At 41.2% G+C, this 20,292-nt stretch overlaps 3 protein-coding genes across 15 annotated transcripts in view; 2 read left to right on the top strand and 1 right to left on the bottom strand.

Moving 5' to 3' along the window:
• The window catches only part of KIF9 (kinesin family member 9), a 60,194-nt gene that overhangs the window by 39,098 nt on the left and 804 nt on the right, over positions 1–20,292 (bottom strand). The window contains exons 2-6 of one of the 5 annotated variants that reach the window (XM_081285241.1): positions 19,732–20,167; positions 11,890–11,987; positions 9,853–10,018; positions 8,204–8,310; positions 5,064–5,288 (exon numbers count right to left, since the gene is read on the bottom strand). In XM_081285241.1, coding sequence (XP_081141367.1) covers positions 5,064–5,288; positions 8,204–8,310; positions 9,853–10,018; positions 11,890–11,987; positions 19,732–19,768 — 633 coding nt within the window. In that variant the 5' untranslated portion in view covers positions 19,769–20,167. Of the gene's footprint in view, positions 1–5,063; positions 5,289–8,203; positions 8,311–9,852; positions 10,019–11,889; positions 12,008–19,731; positions 20,168–20,292 lie in introns of those variants that run through there. The other 4 variants (XM_081285244.1, XM_081285242.1, XM_081285243.1 and 1 more) reach the window with 4 other exon arrangements.
• LOC308644299 (uncharacterized protein) overlaps positions 1–20,292 on the top strand; it is a gene marked incomplete at its 3' end in the record, with an annotated part of 100,159 nt that overhangs the window by 79,131 nt on the left and 736 nt on the right. For 3 of the 9 annotated variants that reach the window (XR_014020949.1, XR_014020951.1, XR_014020952.1), the window contains 2 exons: positions 2,733–2,829; positions 7,547–8,145. The exons of 1 other annotated variant lie outside the window; for it this stretch is intronic. Of the gene's footprint in view, positions 1–2,732; positions 2,830–4,345; positions 4,385–7,546; positions 8,146–8,982; positions 9,666–11,987; positions 12,124–20,292 lie in introns of those variants that run through there. 5 more of the 9 variants (XR_014020950.1, XR_014020953.1, XR_014020946.1 and 2 more) reach the window with 3 other exon arrangements.
• On the top strand, positions 13,182–14,421 carry LOC308644227 (zinc transporter ZIP1-like). Its single transcript, XM_081285086.1, has one exon. The coding sequence runs from the start codon at positions 13,240–13,242 to the stop codon at positions 14,212–14,214; it is 975 nt and encodes a 324-aa protein (XP_081141212.1). The 5' UTR covers positions 13,182–13,239; the 3' UTR covers positions 14,215–14,421.

Here is a 20,292-nt window from a genome sequence, read left to right as displayed (position 1 = left end):
GACTCAGGAGGTTAGCACAAGGAGATTGATCACAAGTTCCAGGCCAGCCTCTGAAACTTAGTGAGACCTTGTCTCAAAATAAAAAGGACTGGGGATGTAGCTCAGTGGTACAGTACCTCTGGGTTCAATCCCTAGTATTGTGTGTGGTGGGGGGGTCAGACAAAATGATAGAAAAAATGGAGTGAGAGCCGTAGAGGATTGGTGTGAGGTCTTATGTTAGAATTAAGAAGAATATGAATAAGAGAATGAAAAAAATTTTATTGAACAGAGAAAGGCTGAAAAATTTCCCCCAAATAATAAAAATTAACAATACACAGGTTCAGGAGAACCAATAAATTCCTAATATGACAAAAAAAAAAGTTTTTACAAATCACATCATTTATAGTGAGACTGCAGGAAAAAAAAAAAAGCTAAAATAAACTTTTTAAAGCAACCACACACAAAAATTACTTTTTTTGTGTTGCTCACAAGAATGTATCTAACAAACTGGGCATGGTGGTGCATACCAAAAATGCTAGCAGCTTGGGAGACTGAGGCAGGAGGATCATAAGAAACCCTGGCTTAAAATAAAAAATAAAAAGGGCTGAGGATAGAGCTCAGTGGTAAAGTGCCCTGGAGATTCAATCTCCACCTGGAGATTTAAAAAAGCATCTCACAGCTCTTCTTCCATAAGGAGCAAAACTTACTGAGCCCCTCAGCTGCTAGGCTCTGAAATCTACCACCATGTTTTCATGGAAGCCATGTGTTATTGCCAATCAACTGTGCCTCTGTATACAGCCCCATCTCCTTGATCTTGTAGCTTGCTTCTAAACCACAGACTATGATAAAGGTGAAGAGATTTGCTGATTTAAAATAAATCAAAAGGAGATTATCCTGGGAAGACCTGACCTAATCAGGAGAGCCTTGAAAAACTTTCTGCAATTGACCTTGAGGAAGAAAGTCGCTATATCTTGAGGGTCCTAGGAAGACCCCAATGAAAAAGCCACATGACAATCAACTGTGAGCAGACTCTTGGAGCTGTGGACAGCCACCAGTTTACACCAATGGGATCTCAGTTCTAGAACTTCATGGAAATGAATTCTGCCCACAGCCATATAAGCTCAGAAGAGGACCCTAAAAAACAAAAAGCCCAGTCAATAACACCTTGATGAGACCCTGCAAAGGACCTATCCTTGCTAAACCTAGGCACCTGATCCACAGAAACTGTGAGATGATAAATGTGGTGTTTTTTTTTTTTTTTTTTTTTTTTTTTTGGTACTGGGCATTGAACTCAGGGCCACTCAACAACTGAGCCACATCCCCAGCCCTGTTTTGGATTTTATTTAGAGACAGGGTCTCACTGAGTTGCTTAGTACCTCTCTTTTGCTGAGGCTGGCTTTGAACTTGCGATTCTCCTGCCTCAGTCTCCCAAGCCGCTGGGATTACAGGCATGCACCACCGCACCCGGCTATGTATGTTATTTTAAGCTATTAATTTTGTGGTCATTTGTTATGCAGCACTAGGAAATCAAAACACTATGCTCTTATGGACTGCTTCCAAGAAAGGACTGAGTGTAACATGAATATTAATATATATCCATTCTTTTGGGGCCAACTTTGGTTCAAGGCCCCCAATAGCCTCGCTGAACATTCCTTATATACATGGCAGTTCTTGCCTTTTGCATGAGAAGAGCTGGAAGATAGTCTGCAGGATCCCTCCAGCCTTACCCTTCCTATTCCTTGACTCAGGGATTTCCCTAATAACATTTTTTGCATATTTAATCCCATCTTGGCATCTGCTTCTTAGAGGATCCAGGCTAACATACTTTCAAGAATGGTAAGTAACCAGGCAGCACAGGCCTGTAATCCCAGTGACTCCAAAGGCTGAGGCACGAGGATCCCAAGTTCAAGGCCAGCCTCAGCAACTTCGTGAGGTCCTAAGCAACTAAGAGAAACCCTGTCTCAAAATTAAAAATAAAAAGGCTGGAGATGTAGCTCTGTGGCAGAGCATCCCTGGGTTCAATCCCCAATTAAAAAAAAAAAAAAGACCAAGCTAATGATTATCTTATTAGTCAAAATGGTGGCTACTTCTAAGGGGTATGAATATGAATTCTTATTCATGTTTAAAAACTTTCCAAAAGTTTTGACCTTTTTAACTTTTATTATAGTCACTGGAAACTTACAGCAAACATCATTCTTCAAAACGAAATGTCAGGAACAACAAGAATGCCCCATTGCTGCCACCAGGGAGGCTTTTTCTTCTTGGTAGACTCAAGGGATTCAGGCATAAATCACCCAGAGGACACTTATGTGACTTTCACTTTTTTTTTTTTTCAAAGCAGTTTTACGGATTATAATAACATATATATAATGTACATATATATGTTTATATATTTATAGTTGTTGATATATATATATAGTTGTTGTATATATATTTATAGTTGTTGATGGACCTTTATTTTACTTATTTATGTGTGACACTGAGAAAAGAACTCAGTGCCTCACACATGCTAGGCAAGCACTCAACCACTGAGCTACAACCCCAGTCCTTATTATAATTTAAAAACCACAAAATCTACTATTTTAACTAAACAATTTGGTGATTTTTCTTAAGTTTACAGAATTGTGCCACCATCATCACCATCCTATTTTAGAAATGCTGCATCATCAACCCCCCAGCTCCCTGGGGCCTATTTGCAATTACTTCCCACTCTCTCCTCAAAGCAACCGCTGTTCTGCTTTCTGTCTTTATAGATGTGACTGTTCTGGACATTTCATGTGAATGAAATCATTTAATAATGTGGTCTTTGTGATTGACTTCTTTCACTCAGCATGTTTGAGGCTTATCCATGTTGTAGTACATATCAGCACTCCGTTTCTTTTTATTGCTAGGTAGTTTTCCATTGTATGGATGGATGTACCACATTTTGTTTATCCATTCACCAGTTGACAGTGTTTTCGTTATTTCCAGCTTTTGGCTATTATGAATAATGCTGCTAGGAACATATGCATATAACTCTTTGAATGTACATATGCTTTCATTTCTTGTGGGTAGATACCTAGGAACAGAATTGCTAAGTCCTGTAATAAAATTCATGTTTAGGATTGGAGATGGGAGCTCAGTGGTAGAGCTCTTGCCTAGCATGTGTGAGCCTTGTGTTCAATTCACCTGTACCACAAACAAAAAAAAAAAAAAACAAACACCCTGATATTTAACTTTTTTGTGGTTTTTGGTTTTTGTCTCATTTAAAATTTTATTTTATTTTTTATATGTTTAACTTTTTTTAGGAAACTGTCAAACTGGCTGTATCATTTCACATTTTCACCAGTAATGTATGAGTTCAAGCCTATATGACTTTTAAAAGAATAACATACACTTTTTTGATTACTGGGGATTGAATCTGGGGAATCCCAGCTTTTTTTTTTTTTTTTTTTTTAAAGAGAGAGAGGAGAGAGAGAGAGAGAGAGAGAGAGAGAGAGAGAGAGAGAGAGAGAGAGAGAATTTTTAATATTTATTTATTTTTTTAGTTCTCGGCGGACACAACATCTTTGTTGGTATGTGGTGCTGAGGATCGAACCCGGGCCGCACGCATGCCAGGCGAGCGTGCTACCACTTGAGCCACATCCCCAGCCCTCCCAGCTTTTTTTCGTGTTTTATTTTGAGACAGAACTTCACTAGGGTGCTAAGGCTGGCCTCAAATTTGTGATTCTGGGCCCAGAATGGTGGAGCTTGTCTGTAGTCCTACTGGCTCAGGAGCCTGAGGCAGTAGGATCCTGAGTTCAAAGCCAGCCTCAGCAACTTAGAGAAGCGCTAAGCAATTCAGTGATACCCGGTCTCTAAATAAAATACAAAATAGGCCTGGGGCACTGGGGTTGTAGCTTACTTATAGAGTACTCGTCTCACATGTGGAAGGCACTGGGTTTGATCCTTAGCGCTACATAAAAATAAAACAGAGGTATAATGTCCATCTACAACTAAAAAGAAAATTTTAAAAAACAATAACAAATAAGGGCTAGGGGGCTGGGACTGTAGCTCAGTGATAGAGTGCCCGCCTCGCACATGTGAAGCACTGGGTTCGATCCTCAGCACCACATAAAAATAAATAAAGATAGTGTCCAACTATAACTAAAAAAAATTAAAAAAAAAAAAAGGGGCTAGGAATGTGGCTCAGTGGTTAAGTGCCACTGAGTTCAATCCCGGGTACCAAAAAAAAAAAAAAAAAAAATTGTGATCCTTGGGGCTGGGGGTGTGGCATGTGTGAGGCCTTGGGTTCAATCCTCAGCACCACATAAAATAAAATACATAAATTAAATAAAGGTGTTGTGTCCATCTACAACTTAAAAGAAAATTGTGATCGTCCTTTCAGGTGAGCACCACCCTGTCTGGCTGTAAGAGCATTTTTATAGTAAGAATTTTGTTTGTTTTCTAGTCCTGAGAACTGAACTTAGGGACTCAAACATGCTAGGCAAGCATTCTACCACTGACCTACATTCCTAGCCCTTATTTTGAGTCTGGGTCTATGTTGTCCAGGCTGGTATAGAACTTGCAATCCTCCTGCCTCAGCCTCCCAAAGTCACTGGGATTACAGGTGTGGGCCACTGCACCTGGCTTTATTTATATTTTTATTTTAAGACATAGTCTAAGTTGCCCAGGATGGCCTTGAACTTATGATCCTTGTACCTCAACCTCCCAAGTATCTGGGATTACAGGTATTCACCACCATGCCTAGCTGAAAATGTTTATCCTTATTTTTTCTATGTTATAAGGGCTCACAATTTAATGTTAACTAAAGAGAAAGACAGGGTGAGAGAGAAAACACAAATAATTTCAACTCTGTAAAGAAAAAAAACTGCCCCAGGAAAAAAGGCTGGAAGGAAATAAACTAAAATATACACTACTGTTGCCTTAAGGGAATAAGTTTATAAGTTAACTTTTTTATTCATATTATTTAGTTCTGACTGGATTTGCATATATTAATATATTTATTTTCAAAATAAGTAGAAAACTAAAGATGGAGGAGGGAGGGAGTGGGAGGGAAAGGTTGGCCAGGAAAGGAAAGGAGCCCTTTGACTTGATCATCTCACCTCAAAAAGGAGACTAAATGCATCCTCCTCCTGACTTGTGAGGTGGACTGACAAGCCCTTAATGAAGACCCCCTGAGGATTTTCCACAATGGTCATTGGTGTGACTGAAGGTCCAACATAGGGCAGAGTAGACAGGAGATCAAACAGGCTCTCATTATAGATTTCCAAGTAGGAAACACGCACAGTGATGGCATGTGTGGGGCGCTCTTCGATCATCTTAAAAACCTAGATGGGAGATTGGACAGCAGTCACCAAGGGCAGATCTCCAAGAGCCAGGGTTGCTCTTACCTCAGGAGAGAAGATCAAGAAGTATAAGACAATTCTTGTCCTCAAGGAATTCATCATAATCTAACTGGCATGATGTTCATCATCAATAATTATTATGATTAGTCCAATGGGTGATATTAATTATCATCTTATAGTTGTTTGAAGCATGACTTCCTGATTGGCTAACCCTCATCTAGTCACAAGAAGTAGAGGCATGATGAGTGAAAAAGATTCTGAAGTGAAGATCTCTTACATATGGTATTCTCCATATCTACACACCTCTTTTGTATCTATTATTCAATTTCATCCTCACAAATCCCCTGTGGGAGGCAGGCAAGAGCAATTCCCATTCATGGAAAGTTCCATGCATTAAAATTTTCCATAGTCACTCTGATAATAGGGATAGAGGCAAAGCCAGAATTCAGCTTCCTTAATTCCTAATATCCTTCCCAGCATGACTTTGGACTAGTCTTTTCCCCCTGTTAAGTTTCTTTTCTTTCTTTCTTTTTTTTTTTGGTTGGGGATTAAGCCCAGGGCCTCGTACATGCTAGGCAAGCACTCCATTACTGAGCTACACCCTCAGTCACAGTACCTTAATTTTTTTCCTTGTTAAATAGAGAATTGGGCTGATAATCCTCAAGTCTCACTTTTTCTAAGAGGTTAGACTTGAGATGTCCAAAATGATAGATAGTAACCACAGATGGCTGTTGTACACTTGAAATGTTGCTAATGCAAATGAATTTAATTTAAAATTTTATGTAAATTAAATTTTAAAACTTATTTCATTTATCAGTAAACTTTTAAGTATGTTTGTAACAACTTTAGTATGTAAATCTACTTTTTCTTTTTTTTTTTGGATTAAACCCAGGGGTGCTTAACCACTGAGCCCTTTTTATTTCTTTTTATTTTGAGACAAGATCTCTAAGATTAAAAAAAACTCACTAAATTCCTGGAGCTGGCCTTGTACTTGCTTCCTGCCCCACTGAGATTATAGACAATGCCACCACACTCAGCTAAATCTACTTTTTCAACTCAAAATTTTACAAAATGTGAATACAGGTATTTCTGACTAATACTAAGTGCCTAAATTGAAATGTACTCCCCAAGTATAAAATATACATCAAATTTCAAAGACTTATTAATAGAAAAATAATGTGAACTATTTCAATAACTTTTATACTAATTACATTTGGAAATTATATTTTGAATATACCAAGTTAAGTTATATTGCTAAAATTAAGCCAAGAATGGTGACACTTGCATGTAATCCCAAGCAATTTGGGAGGGTGAGACAAGAAGATTGCAGGTTTAAGGCCAGCCTTTGGAATTTAACAAGATCTTGTCTCAAGATAAAAAACAAAAAGGGGTGGGGATGTAGCTCAGTAGTAAAGACCCTCTGGGTTCCATCCCCAGTACAATATAAAAAAATTATATTGTTAAAATTATTTTCACACTAGGCATAGTTGGCACACATATTGGTACTCCCAGCTACTCAGGAGGCTGATGCAGGAGGATCACAAAGTCAAGGCCAACCTGGGCAACTTAGGGAGACCCCTCTCTGAAAATAAAATTAAAAAGGGCTGGGTGTCATATTCCATGACTAAAACTTAAGGTCACTCCAGGTGAACCTGGCTGGCACGAAATAATCACACAGAGACAGAGAAATACTTTTCCTTTGGGTGTTACGATGGCTCCTCTTACCTTAGGGGTCCGTGAAAAGACAGAGAGAGGAGCATGTGCTGAACCCTTTTATTGGGGAGAAGCCATTCAATTGAGGCAAGGGGTCAGGTTTCAGGGGGTTGAGTCTAGTTTCGTGATGTCAGCTGTCAGCAGACTGACATCTAGGAAGGCCATGACCATCTCATGAGCCGTGTGGGGATCATAAGCAGAGCGAGGCCCACCTAAACAGAGGGGCAACGTCGGTTCAGTCCACTTTGTGCACTCAGTGCTCATAGTTCACACACACACAGCCCATGGCTGGCTTGCCACATCTCCACGTTCTCATCACTCAAGGCTAAAGGGTACTTGATTCCTATGTGGCAACTCCCAACTGCTGGGGATATAGTTCAACAGTACAGTGCTTTCCTACATGTGTGAGGCCCTGGGTTCAAACCCCAATATCCCCCAAATAAGTAAAATTTCACCTATTTATTTTTTAAATGTAGCTACTAGAAAACTCAAAATTGCATATGTGACTTACATGATATTTCTATTAGGTGGCACTGGACTATACAACTGAAGACTGAGATGCTGAGATACCGAAGCTTTAGATGGTTTATATACTAGGATATCTATACTTCTCATAGGACAAGGCTGTCAAACCACAAGATGCTTTAGTGGGAAGGTTTTTTGCTTCCTCCTCCAAACATAGTCTTCACAGAACCCAGGCTAGCAGGCCCCAAAGGAAGGCCTTTATGCCCTGTCTTCAGTCATACTTCACTAAGCCATAGTTGACACAGTTTTGAAAGCTCAGGTCATGGTTCACTTCTTGTCTTTGCTCTTTAAAGGCAATGTTGGGTAAAGAAGCCAAAGCCGGCCAGTAAAGTATCTCTGAAAGAGCCCACATTATACTAGTTAAAACAAGGAAGGACTTTCAAATCCTTAATTATAGAATCACAAACTATTGGAACATGCCTGCTCCCTCTTTTACAAATGAGGAAACAGTGTGGGTGTTTGAGCCTCAGGTCTCCTGAGGCCTCTACCCCCGCCCCCCCCCCATGTGAATTTATTCTGTCTATAGTACTGGTACCAGTACTGGCTGCAACTCCTCTGAGGGCCAGATCCCATTATTTCTATTAGCTGATCTGAAATTGTCAGCATCTATGGCAGAGAGGGGACCTATGTGACATCCCACCCATGGGCCCACTCTCTACCTGCTGCAGAGCACGAGGGAGGATCCCCCGGTGCTTGTAATTCTCAGTGGCCCCCGTCATGGTGTATGTCTTGCCAGCTCCCGTCTGCCCATAACACATAATGGTACCTGCAAACATTTCAGAACACATCTCAGTGACATCCAGGAAAATAATTCTAAGGACAGTTCTCCCATTCCCCAGCATATCTAGTGCCAAGCAGAACCCTTGTATGAAGGTAGCCAGTGGGAATTGGCCAAAGACATTAGGAATTCCACCATGGAGGAGGATGGGCAAGCAAAGGAGTAGTAAAACTGGTGACACATAAACAGTCAAAACATGGGTATCTGCCCTGAATTTGTAGTCCACCTAGTGCTCTAATGTTGTCTGCACCAAGAGATGTTCTGGGCCTAGAGAGGGAGAGAGGGAGCTTCTAGTCCTAGAGCTTCTGAGAACAGGGAGTTTCAGGGAAGTGAAGAGTGGGAACTTTTACTTAAAAGATGAGGAAGGGAACAGGAGCATTAGACTCTCCTCCTTCTCTTGCAAGGTCATGAACTGCTTGGGTCTGGGTCTGGCAAGAGTCATCAACTTATCCATAAAAACAAAAAAGGCTTTTAAAATCTCCAGGAAGAGAGAGAGTAGAAAGGGCATTTCCTGTCAACATTTGCAGATGTGCACAGGACAAAGAGAGCTCCTAGTTAGTCCAAGGTCACTTCCAAAAATGGACCATCATTACTGGTCCCTGATCTGGTTCCACTGAATGCCCTGAAAGACTTTTCATTTGTACTTTTCACATCCTTTAGGTCTAGCATCACCACCAGGCTCTGAGACATGAACTACGTAGTCACCCTGGGCTCCCATTTGGCTTGATCCCATCCCAAAGACTGCTTCTGGGTGTTTACACAGCAGACCTGACAGAGCAAGCACTCTACCACTGAGCTACACCACTGATCCCATGTTTTAAGATCAATAAACTTAGACTGAATAAGTTTTTAAAACATTCTTAATAAAGCTGTTTTTACTTTATTGAGAAAAATCAATCACTGATGAAGCTTTCAGGGATAATATGAATAATTCTATACTGGAATATGAACAGTAAAGGGATTACAATAAGTTAGAATAAATGGAAATAGTTTCCAGCAGGTAGCTAAGAGAAAAATGTTTAGACTTCATCAAATTGATCATAAAGACATATTGTCCAACTAACATTTTAACAGGATAATAGTTGAACCTCTACAACCTATAAAAAGCCAGGGTCTTCTAATCATCCTATCAAGGTAGGGTAGTGGGTCAGGCATGCCCACAATGTCATCAAGCAAATAGGAAGTTTTCCACTATTAAGAACATGGAGACAGGGGCTGGGGATGTGGCTCAAGCAGTAGCGCGCTCGCCTGGCATGTGTGCGGCCTGGGTTCGATCCTCAGCACCACATACAAACAAAGATGTTGTGTCTGCCGAAAACTAAAAAATAAATATTAAAAAATTCTCTCTCTCTCTCTCTCTCTCTCTAAAAAAAAAAAGTTAAAAAAAAAGAACATGGAAACAGGAAAATGAGCCTACAAATGTTAGTGAGTTTATGTTTTATTTTATTCACCATAAAATACTTGTATGTCTTCCTTCAGAAAGTGATCCTCAGGTTCTTAGGTAAAACAACAATTAATTAATTTAATTACCATTATAGCCATCAAGGGCTTGAGAAACCACATCCTTTGCGACTGTCTCATACACCAAGTCCTGAGAGGCATCATGGAGAACCCCATCCAGCTTGAATGACCAGTCTGTTTGCTGGTTATTGACAACTCCTTTCCGGATATCTTTTTTCAAGTGAATATCAATGCTCTAGGAAAACAGAGAGAAAGGAAGGGGGTGAGGGGTAGATGGAGAGGGGGGAATGGGAGAGAAAGAAGGAAGGAAATTATATGTCAGTTACAAAAAAGCCACTGATACCAAAGGCCTGACCTGGAGAAAAACGAGGAAGCAATCTCATTTTGAGGTTGCTAATGAACTTTAGGATGAGCAGGGACTCCCATATAGATGAGATTCTAGATGAACAATTTGGTGTAGAAGAAGGAAGCACCTGCAGGGAGGCCATATCACCCTGTGAAGGAAGATCAGAAGACATGCACTTCCTAGTTTCTGTGTCTCTCATCCTAGTTTACAGGGTGTGGCTGTTTGGCTCCCCCATCTATGAAATGGAGTCAAACCAATTTATCATGTTCTTAGTAAACAAGACTTAGACATATCCTACAAGTATAGGAGGCCTTGAATTAGGTCAGAGGGAATAGTGAGCTTGGTGACAGAAGCCTGGGCTTGAGCCCTGTCACTGGTTAAAAGTGGTAAGGTCTCCCTCAGCTCTGCATTGTGGTAAGCACCTATTTCTACATATATACCAAAGCCCAACGTGAGTAATGATGAGGTAGCCACAGAAAAGGCTCTGGGCCTCCCAGACACCGTCAGTCACTCACTGGTATTAGAGTAAACTGAAGGTGCCCAGCCTACTTGTAATCAAGATTTTTAGATGTATGTATCTTCATTGCAGCCACAGTGGCAGCAGCTGGCTTAGGAACATACTGGGTAAGGTCAATGCCTCTTAAGATTCCAAGCTTCTTAATGGGAATTCTGATGTAAACATTATCTTGCTGAAATTATATACTGGCTGTTCTAATCCAAAAGCTAAGACCTGGCCATGCAGAGAAAAACCAAGACCAAGAAGACAGGTTTGGTTCATACATATATAAAATGCTCTGTGCTTCTATGTTCATTGAAAACATGTACTGTAGGGCACATTAAAAATATTTATATTTTAGTTATAGTTGGACACAATATCTTTATTTCACTTATTTATTTTTATGTGGTGCTAAGGATCGAACCCAGGGTCTCACACAGGCGAGGCAAGTGCTCTACCACTGAGCCACAACCTCAGCCCCTATAGGGCACATTTTAAAATGCCACATTTGAGCTCTTTTTTGAGTGCTAGAACCTTAAAGTCTTGAGCAGATTGCCCTTGAATTCTTCTTTTAAAAAATGTCTCAATGCTGGCCAGATGGACCTGTACATGTTTTCACATCTAATACTCTCATGCTGTTCTAGGCCTGTCAAAGGCTTCAGAAAGATTCTTAGGACAGTGGTGAAGGTACAGGGTGAATAAATCTTCAGTACTCATGATAAGAGTCTCCCCTACTGCTTGGATAAATTTAACAATAATCAACTCAAAACAACACTCTTTTTTTTTTTTTAGTACCAGCGATCAAACCCAGGGGTGCTTAATCACTGAGCCAAATTCTCCAGCCCTTAGTTGTTTGTTTGTTTGTTTTTTTAAATTTGTATTTTGAGACAGGGTCTTGCTAAGTTGCTAAGGCTAGCCTCAAACTTGTGACCTTCCTGCCTCAGCCTGCCTAGTCGCTGCAATTACAGATATGTGCCCCCATGCCTGCTTCAACTCAATGCATTCTTACTATACCCCTGAGAAATTATATAATGGAAGAATGCAGGGTAAACTTCTTAAAAGTAAAACTGTTAATAAAGGACAATTAAAGATGGGAACCTCATGAACTTTCTCATTTAATTTCAATGTTGAGGGCGTGGTTTGGATTTGATGGATCAATTCTGTCCTGGTCCCTAAATAGTTGTTGGAAATAGGATCCCACTGTAGTGAGGTAGAACAGAGATAGAAGGACCCAGGAAGGCAAAGGCAAACACATTCTACTTACTTTATTGTCATCTCCATATCTGATCATTTCATGAGCAAAGTCATCAGTGGGTTTGACACGAACAAATGCATGAACCTTTTTTCTGGTACCCATCCTAGCTAAAGAGAAGAGGACAATGAAATTTTCAGTAGTCATCATCAAATAACAACTAGAGGAGTCATTCATTTAAGAAGATCCAAAGAGAGTGACCTGTAGCCCATTTTTCCCTATCCCCCTGAGAGCCAATCTTCCTTTTCACCTCTGCCTTTCAATGCTCTCTGGATAGTGCACGGCTCAACAGGTATGTGTACTTCCTGCTTTGAAGGCTGCTTCATCATTTTCTACCACTGACCCAAAAGAGACTGAAATACAAAGAAGAAAGAATATTCCCTTTAGTTGGCCTATTCTAAGCTGTTGTTTCTAGAAATATTCTGCATAAGATGAGTCTCCTTATGCTTTGCCTCATCTATTATATGCTTGTTATGAAATTCACTAAAAGTAGTTTTTCTTTTTGTAGTACTGGGAACTGAACCAGGAGTACTGGTTCAGTAATATGCCAATTATTTCTATTTTTTATTTTGAGAAGAACTTACTAAGTTGCCCAGGCTGCCACTGAACTTGCCATCCACCAGCCTCAGCCTCCAGAGTCACCGGAATTACAGATATGCACAACCACACCCTAGTTTTGTTTTTTTCATTAACATACCTTTCGGGCTGGGGATGTGGCTCAGTGGTAGAGTGTTTGCCTAGCATGTGTGAGGCACTGGGTTTGATCCCCAGTATCATATAAAAATAAATAAATAAAGGTATTATGTCCATCTACAACTAAATATTTTTTTAAAAAATATACCTTGGGCTGGGGTTGTGGCCTAGTGGTAAAGCACCACATATGAATAAATGAATAAAATAAAGGTCTATCAACAATTAAAAAAAACATTTAAAAAATATACCTTGCTTAGGATGCAGCATCCCCTCTACATCTATCAGACTAGCTGGATCAAATTAAGGATACTTCTATGACTAAATGCCCTAGAAGTATACTTAAGCTATTCCATAATCAAACAGTCCATTGAGAGAAAAACCATAGTCCCCTACCTCCTTTTCCTCTCCTAAAACCTAACTACATTCTCATCAATTTCCTTCAGGTAGCCACACATATCTATCTTCCTTCATTTATATTATGACAATTATTATACGTAGAATACAATATTAAACATTTGATGTGGCTGTATGGAATAAGATGGAAGCTTACAGATGAAAGTGATAGTCATTTAGATAAATGTTCCATAATAGAAAAGACCTTCTTGGAGTGTACATCATGTCGTGAGACCCTCGCGAGGTCTGAGAGTCATTGGAACTATCACAACCGCCATGGGGCCCTGGGGAGAGCCAGAGCTCCTGGTGTGGCGCCCAGAGGCAGTGGCTTCGGAGCCCTCGGTGCCTGTGGGGCTAGAGGTGAAGTTGGGGGCCCTGGTGCTGCTGCTGGTGCTCACCCTCCTCTGCAGTCTGGTACCTATCTGTGTGCTGCGCCAGCCGGGAGCTAACCATGAAACCTCTGCTTCACGCCAGAAAGTCCTGAGTCTAGTAAGCTGCTTCGCAGGAGGTGTATTCTTGGCCACCTGTCTCCTGGACCTGTTGCCTGACTACCTAGCTGCCATAGATGAGGCACTGGCGGCACTGCATATGACGCTCCAATTTCCCCTGCAAGAGTTCATCCTGGCCATGGGCTTCTTCCTAGTCCTGGTGATGGAGCAGATCATGCTGGCTTACAAGGAGCAGTCAGGGCCACCACATCGGGAGGAGACAAGAGCTCTGCTGGGAACAGTGAATGGTGGGCCCCAGCATTGGCATGATGGGCCAGGGGTTCCACAGGCTAGTGGAGCCCTGGCAGCCCCCTCAGCCCTGCGTGCCTGTGTGCTGGTCTTTTCCCTGGCCCTGCACTCAGTTTTTGAGGGGCTGGCAGTGGGGCTGCAGAGAGACCGGGTTCAGGCCATGGAACTGTGCCTGGCTCTGCTGCTCCACAAGGGTATCCTGGCAGTCAGCCTGTCCCTGCGGCTGCTGCAGAGCCACCTACGAGTGCAGGTGGTGGTTGGCTGTGGAATCCTCTTCTCATGCATGACACCTCTGGGCATTGGGCTGGGTGCAGCTCTGGCAGAGTCTGCTGGGCCTCTGCACCAGCTGGCTCAGTCTGTGCTGGAGGGTATGGCGGCTGGCACCTTCCTCTATATCACCTTCCTGGAAATCCTGCCCCAGGAGCTGGCCACTTCTGAACAGAGAATCCTCAAGGTCATTCTGCTCCTAGCAGGCTTTGCTCTTCTCACTGGTCTGCTCTTTGTCCAAATCTAGGGGACTTCAAGAAAGGGGCAGGGGAAGTTAACTACCAGGTGCCCTTGTCTTCCCTCCTCTCCCCCGGTGTGTAAGGAATAGGAAGGAATGGGGACAGGAGGTATTGAGGACCAAAGAGTTCTCTGGAAGGTAGGGATGTAGCCTTTGGAACTATGACTAATGAGAGGGAAGTGGGCAGAGAAGAGGCTGGCCTAAGGAACAAGATATGGCCCAGTCACTAGAGACATGATCAGGGGATATTAGGATTGGGACAGACCCTGATTGCTAGATCAGAAGTCTGACACTACAAATAGGGATAAGCTGACACTGGGAATGCTGGCGACAGGCACCCAGCTACTGTGTAATAAAGGTAGGGAGAGGTTCAGGGTCAGTGTCCTGTTGGCTCAAGCTCATTTCAGCGCTCTGCTGCTAGGAGTGGATCCTTCCTACTTTTCTTACCTCCTACTTTCATATCTTTCTCCTTCCCTTCCTCCAGTGGACTAGTGCCAAATGGTCTCTCCCTGCCAGTTTTGATAACTTCTCTGGCCTCTCCAGCTCCAATCACTCCTCTATTTTTAAAGTGCCAAACAAATCCTTTCCCTCTTTCTCAAAGCACAGTGATGTGGCACGGGGTCCTACCCAGCACCTCAGTGGAGGAGACCTACTTGCTCTTAATTTTGGTTCCAGAATCTGGTGTGGGGCAGAAATATTTGCTGGAATGGATTGGGTGAGGGGAGAGCTGCGGCCACCTAGTAGCTGCTGCACCCTAAGGATACATACATGGTCATGGTGCCTCATGCCCAATGATAAACACTGAGCTGCCAAAACTTTTTTTATACCTGAGGAGCCCAAGGGAGAATGGTTATTTGGGGGGATGGGGGGACTGAGCATAGGGCCATATTCTGTAGAATCTATTTTACTAACTGACCTGTTTTGGGACATGTTACCCAAATAAAAAAATGTTTCTATACAAAAAAAAAAAAAAAAAAGAAAAGACCTTCTTAAAGAGGTAAGGGCCACAAACACCATAAATAGGTAAGCAAACTCAAGGTGCCCAATTAAAATATATTCTTGTAAAACCTTTTAAATAACGGATTGCAAAATCCTTTAAATGATAACTAAGAAATCTCATATCTTTTTGGAGACTAGTATTATGAGTCAAATCACACTTGGCCCTCTCCTGGGAGTGCCTGCAAAAAAATATTTAATACTAATTAGACAGTAAGTTTTGGTTCTAACACTGACATTCAATGGAGAAACAGAGGGTGATTAAATAGAGGTGATAATTATGCTGTTTTTCCTTTTTGTGTACTATAATTGAACCTAGGGCCTCATATATGCTAGGCAAGTGCTATATCACTGAGCTACATTCCCTGTATTTTATTTCCCTTTATCTTATTTTACTTTATTTAGACAGAGTCTTCCTAGGTTGCCCAGGCTGGCCTTGAACCTCAGCCTCCTGAGTAGCTGGAGTTACAAGCATGCATGATCAGACCCAACCAATTGCACTGATTTTTATTGCTTTAAGGATTTTAAAAATCTGACCAGCTTTTCAGGTGTCTCATTATATATAATGATGATAATATCTTTTTTTGTTTGTTTTGTTTTCCCAGAAATACTTAATTAATTAACTACTGAGCCACATCCCCAGTCTTATATTTTGTGAGACAGGGTCTTGTTAAGTTTCTTAGGATCTTGTTAAATTGCTGAGGCAGTCTTCAACTTGCAATCCTCCTGTCTCAGCCTCCCCATCACAGGGATTACAGGCGTTCACCACCATGCCTGGTGATAAAGTCTTACACACTGAGAGAAAATGCCAAGAGCGCTAAGAAACTAAGTAAAATTCTATCTGTGAGAATCATCAGTTTTGTTAAATCTAGGTAATATCAAAAATATGATAAAAATCTATGAGCTGGGTGTGGTGGTGCATCCGGGTAATCCCAGCAGGATGCAGGAGCACCACAAGTTTGAGACTGGCCTCAGCAATTTAGCAAGACCCTCAGCACCTTGTAAAACTGTAGTGGCATCCCCTTCTTCATAGAAAATCTTAAATTAAGCCTCTCCAAAAATCATTACCATAATTGACTTTAGGACTATCAGCAAAAGAATCTACAAAAGAGTTCAATGTAGTTAAGCTTCCTATTTCCTGTTGCTTTCTCTTACTTGGCCAGAGGCCAGAAAGAGATCAGCAGTCCAAGTGCTGAACACCCCTTTACTAGTTTTTCACAATTAGGGACTATCTAGTATTTTGTAAGATATATAATAGATTATAAAAGTTTTCAGGGGGGAAGTGTTTGCAAATGCAAAGTGTGATAAGAAAGATTCTTTAACAAGGCCTCTGGTCTGGGGCTGCAGCTTCAGAGATGTTTACATTTCAAAGAGAAGAGGTTACTAATTGGGCTCCATGGTAACAGCTGGCAGGGGGAGGTAAGAAAGGGGAGAAGAAGCTCTACCCTTCTCAGGTGCTGACCTTGAAGGGTTAACTTGCCCAGAACAGAGAAAGAAAAGCTGCTTATGTGTGAACTTCTGCAGATTGTGAACTTCCCAACCCCTCCCCCTACACACTGGGTTTAAAGTTCTGAAACTGCTTGAACTCGGGGTTCAGGGGGATTGATTGGTTACAGTGAAAGCTTTTCCCTCTGAACCTGGCTGCAGCCAAATAAATCTGCTTCCTGCTAATTCTTTGGTGTTTGACCTCGTCTGTTCCTACAAGACCATGTCTGAAAATAAAAAACAAAAAGGACTGGAGGTGTAGCTCAGTGGTATCGCGCTCCTGGGTCCAATCCTAATAACGTCTATGAGAATACACTGAATGAATAACATCATTGTTCAAAACTATTGGGAAAAAATACAAAATACAGTTTTAAATTCTTCTAAAATGGAAGATTTCTAGTTTTTTTTACATATAAATATATCTTATTTCCTTTTTTTCCCCCCCTGGTAATGGGGATTGAGCCCAGGAGTGGTCTACCATTGAGCTACTTCCTCCTCTTTTACTTTTTATTTTGAGATAGAGTCTCACTAAGTTACTCAGGCTAGCCTTGAATTTGCAATCTTCCTGCCTCAACCTCTAGAGTCTCTGGGATTTCAGGTGTGCACCATTGTGCCCAGCTACATATAAATTTCATATAAATTTTCCTAAAATCAATCTAACCTTTTTTATCTGCCCCCCCCCACACTCAGAACTTGATAATATCACTATGTAGTTTATAGTCATGTAGTCCTAAGATAGGGCTCTCAAATTTCAATAATTTCACTTTTACAGAACCATGAATATAAAGAAAAAAATGTTAAAAGTCCATTTGGGGGCTGGGGATGTGGCTCAAGCAGTAACGCACTCGCCTAGTATGCGCAGGGCACTGGGTTCCTCAGCACCACATAAAAATAAAGATGTTGTGTCCTACGAAAACTGAAAAATAAATATTAAAAAATTCTCTCTCTCTCTTTAAAAAAAAGTCCATTTGGAATTAATATTCTAATTTGAATGGACAAGAGGCCCAAAGGGCAGGATGTTTGTTGCATCACACACTTGTCTTTTGATCTCTCCATCAGGATTGGATCAATTCAATAAGGAATGTGACTTTTGCCCCTAAAATCCTGTACTTTCAAGGGGGAGGATAGAGTTGAAGCTAAAGAAAACTCCTGGAAACACTTTTAAATAGGACAATCATAGGCTGGGGGTGTAGCTCAGTAGAACACTTGTCAATAGCATGTACAAGACCATGAGTTTGATCCTGAACCCTGCAGCGGGGGGAAAAAAAGGAAATTGCTAAATTTATAAGAAGTTAGAGAAACACGAAGCATAGGAACCTGACTCAATTTCAACCTTCAATTTGGAAAATGGAAAAAAAAAAAAATATATATATATATATATATATATGGAGAAATAGCTTGTTTGTACCTGCAAAGTACTTTAACAAAATGATATGATATTCAGTATTTTTAAAAATTTTTCTTTTAGTTGTAAATGGACACAATACCTTTATTTTGTTTATTTTTATTTGGTACTGAGGATTGAACCCAGTGCCTCACATGTGAGAAGCAAACGCTCTACCACTTTGCCACAACCCCAGCCCCTGATATCCAATATTTAAAAAAAAACAAAACTAATATTTAAGGCCTTTCAGTTTTTTTTAAAAAAGCTCCCAGGCACAACAGGGATTTCTTTGTGTGTATATTTTTAAGTTCTATTTAGTTTTTTAAATATCTTTATTTATTTGTTTTTTATGTGATGCTGAGGATCGAAACCCAGTGCTTCACATGCAAGGCATGCACTCTACCACTGAGCTACAGCCCCAGCCCAGGGATTTCTTTTTTTCAATTACAATTAATTGTTTTTTTAAGCACATTAAAAAATAGTAATATTTTACACAGGAGTTACCTAACAAAAATTTTTCTATTAAAATATTAATGTCCTTCCACATTTCTAGACACAACTTACGATGATCAGTTTTCTCTTAAAATTATATGAACTATCATCAAATGGCATTAAGTGTCCCTGCAGAAGCAAGTTAAATAGAGATAGGTGCTCCTCTTTCAGCTCACATTTTTTTTAAAGAGAGAGAGAGAGAGAGAGAATTTTTTTTTTTTTAGTTCTCGGTGGACACAACATCTTTGTTGGTATGTGGTGCTGAGGATCGAACCCGGGCCGCACGCATGCCAGGCGAGCGCGCTACCGCTTGAGCCACATCCCCAGCCCCAGCTCACATTTTTGATGATGGGGGCAAAATAAAACCCTGACCTATTATGAGTCTTTCAGCTGTCAAATCAAGTAGCAAACATAGTACTTACATATTTGCCTACTATAGAGTATGTATATACTTCCTACATTCCTCAATTCATTATTTCATGATCTTCTTTTCCTAGCCACTATGGGGTCATTCAGACTTTTTGATTTTTAGAAAATTAATCTGAAAGATATTGAGGTGAGCAAAGAAAATGGCTTGTCCAAATTGTCATATTTGTCTTTAAAATTTAGCTCTAGAAATAAAAAAGCCACCAATAACTCTAACCCAAAGTCCTACCAGAAAACTGAAGAGAGTATCTCATTTTCTATTTCACTTCAATCTATGCTATGGGAAATTAGGAGTAAAGCAAATATTCTATTTCTAAAGCTCTGGGAACAACTCCCCCACACTAGACCCAAGGGCCCATCCTCCTTCCCAGGGAAGTTCAGGTACCATTCAGGATGCTCTTTAAAAGGGACAGAAAAGAAGCAGGGGAGCTCTGGGACCTGCTGCCCAGGCCTCCCTCCCTGAAGCCCCTGCCACCAACAGCAAGGGGTAGCACAAGCCAGCACAAAGTAAACCCAGGACCTGCCTCTTTTCTGCCATGAAATTGCTAACATGCACATGCACATGCAACCAGCCTGTCCATGTTCCCAAGGTCTCCTGATGCTCATGTTATGGCTCCAAGCATGTCATGAGCCATACCCGCCTGCAATAAGCCTTCCCTATGATCTACACCTCTACTGTGTGCTTGCTATTCAGCAGCCCCTCAATACCCAAACATTGGGGGCCCCATGCCATTTGCACTTACTAAAATACTGCTTGTTACTGTTCTTACGCCGCTTCATTTGTGTGGATTTCAGCTCCCAAATTACAAGCTGCTTGAGAGCAAGGAATGTGCCTTTTATCTCTTTAGAATCCCCCTACAATATCCAGAACAGTGCTCAGTGCATAGCAGGTGCTCAAGAAATGGTGGTTGGTGGTGATGGTCGTGGCTGGAAGTCAGAGGATAGGTGAATCTCCATGTGTGGGTCCATCTTCAGTCACTACTAAGAGAGTCTCAAGGCACAGATGATGTGACTCCCCTTCCAAACCACATCCAGTACTCTGACCCCTCAGTTGTTCTTCAGGATACTTGCTTTCTAGGTTTATTTCAGAGGCCCTCAACATACTCCATTTTAGTAGTGTCCTTATCCCTCAGAGCTTTGTGAGGAATACCCCTCTCTTTGGAACACCATCCTTAACACCTGTGAAATAAAGTGAATCTGAGTGGCCAACAGCAGACCTCCAAATTGAGAGATTCACTGTTTCCTCATTTGTTTTAGGGGTGGCAATGAAAGGAATTGCCACCCACAGCTCTCGAAGGCTTGAC

The sequence above is a fragment of the Spermophilus citellus genome, assembly GCF_964194105.1.
Source record: "Spermophilus citellus genome assembly, chromosome: 3".
In the NCBI taxonomy this organism is placed as follows: domain Eukaryota; kingdom Metazoa; phylum Chordata; class Mammalia; order Rodentia; family Sciuridae; genus Spermophilus; species Spermophilus citellus.
Note: the sequence above shows the minus strand (reverse complement) of the source record. Positions and strands in the feature narration are given on the sequence as shown.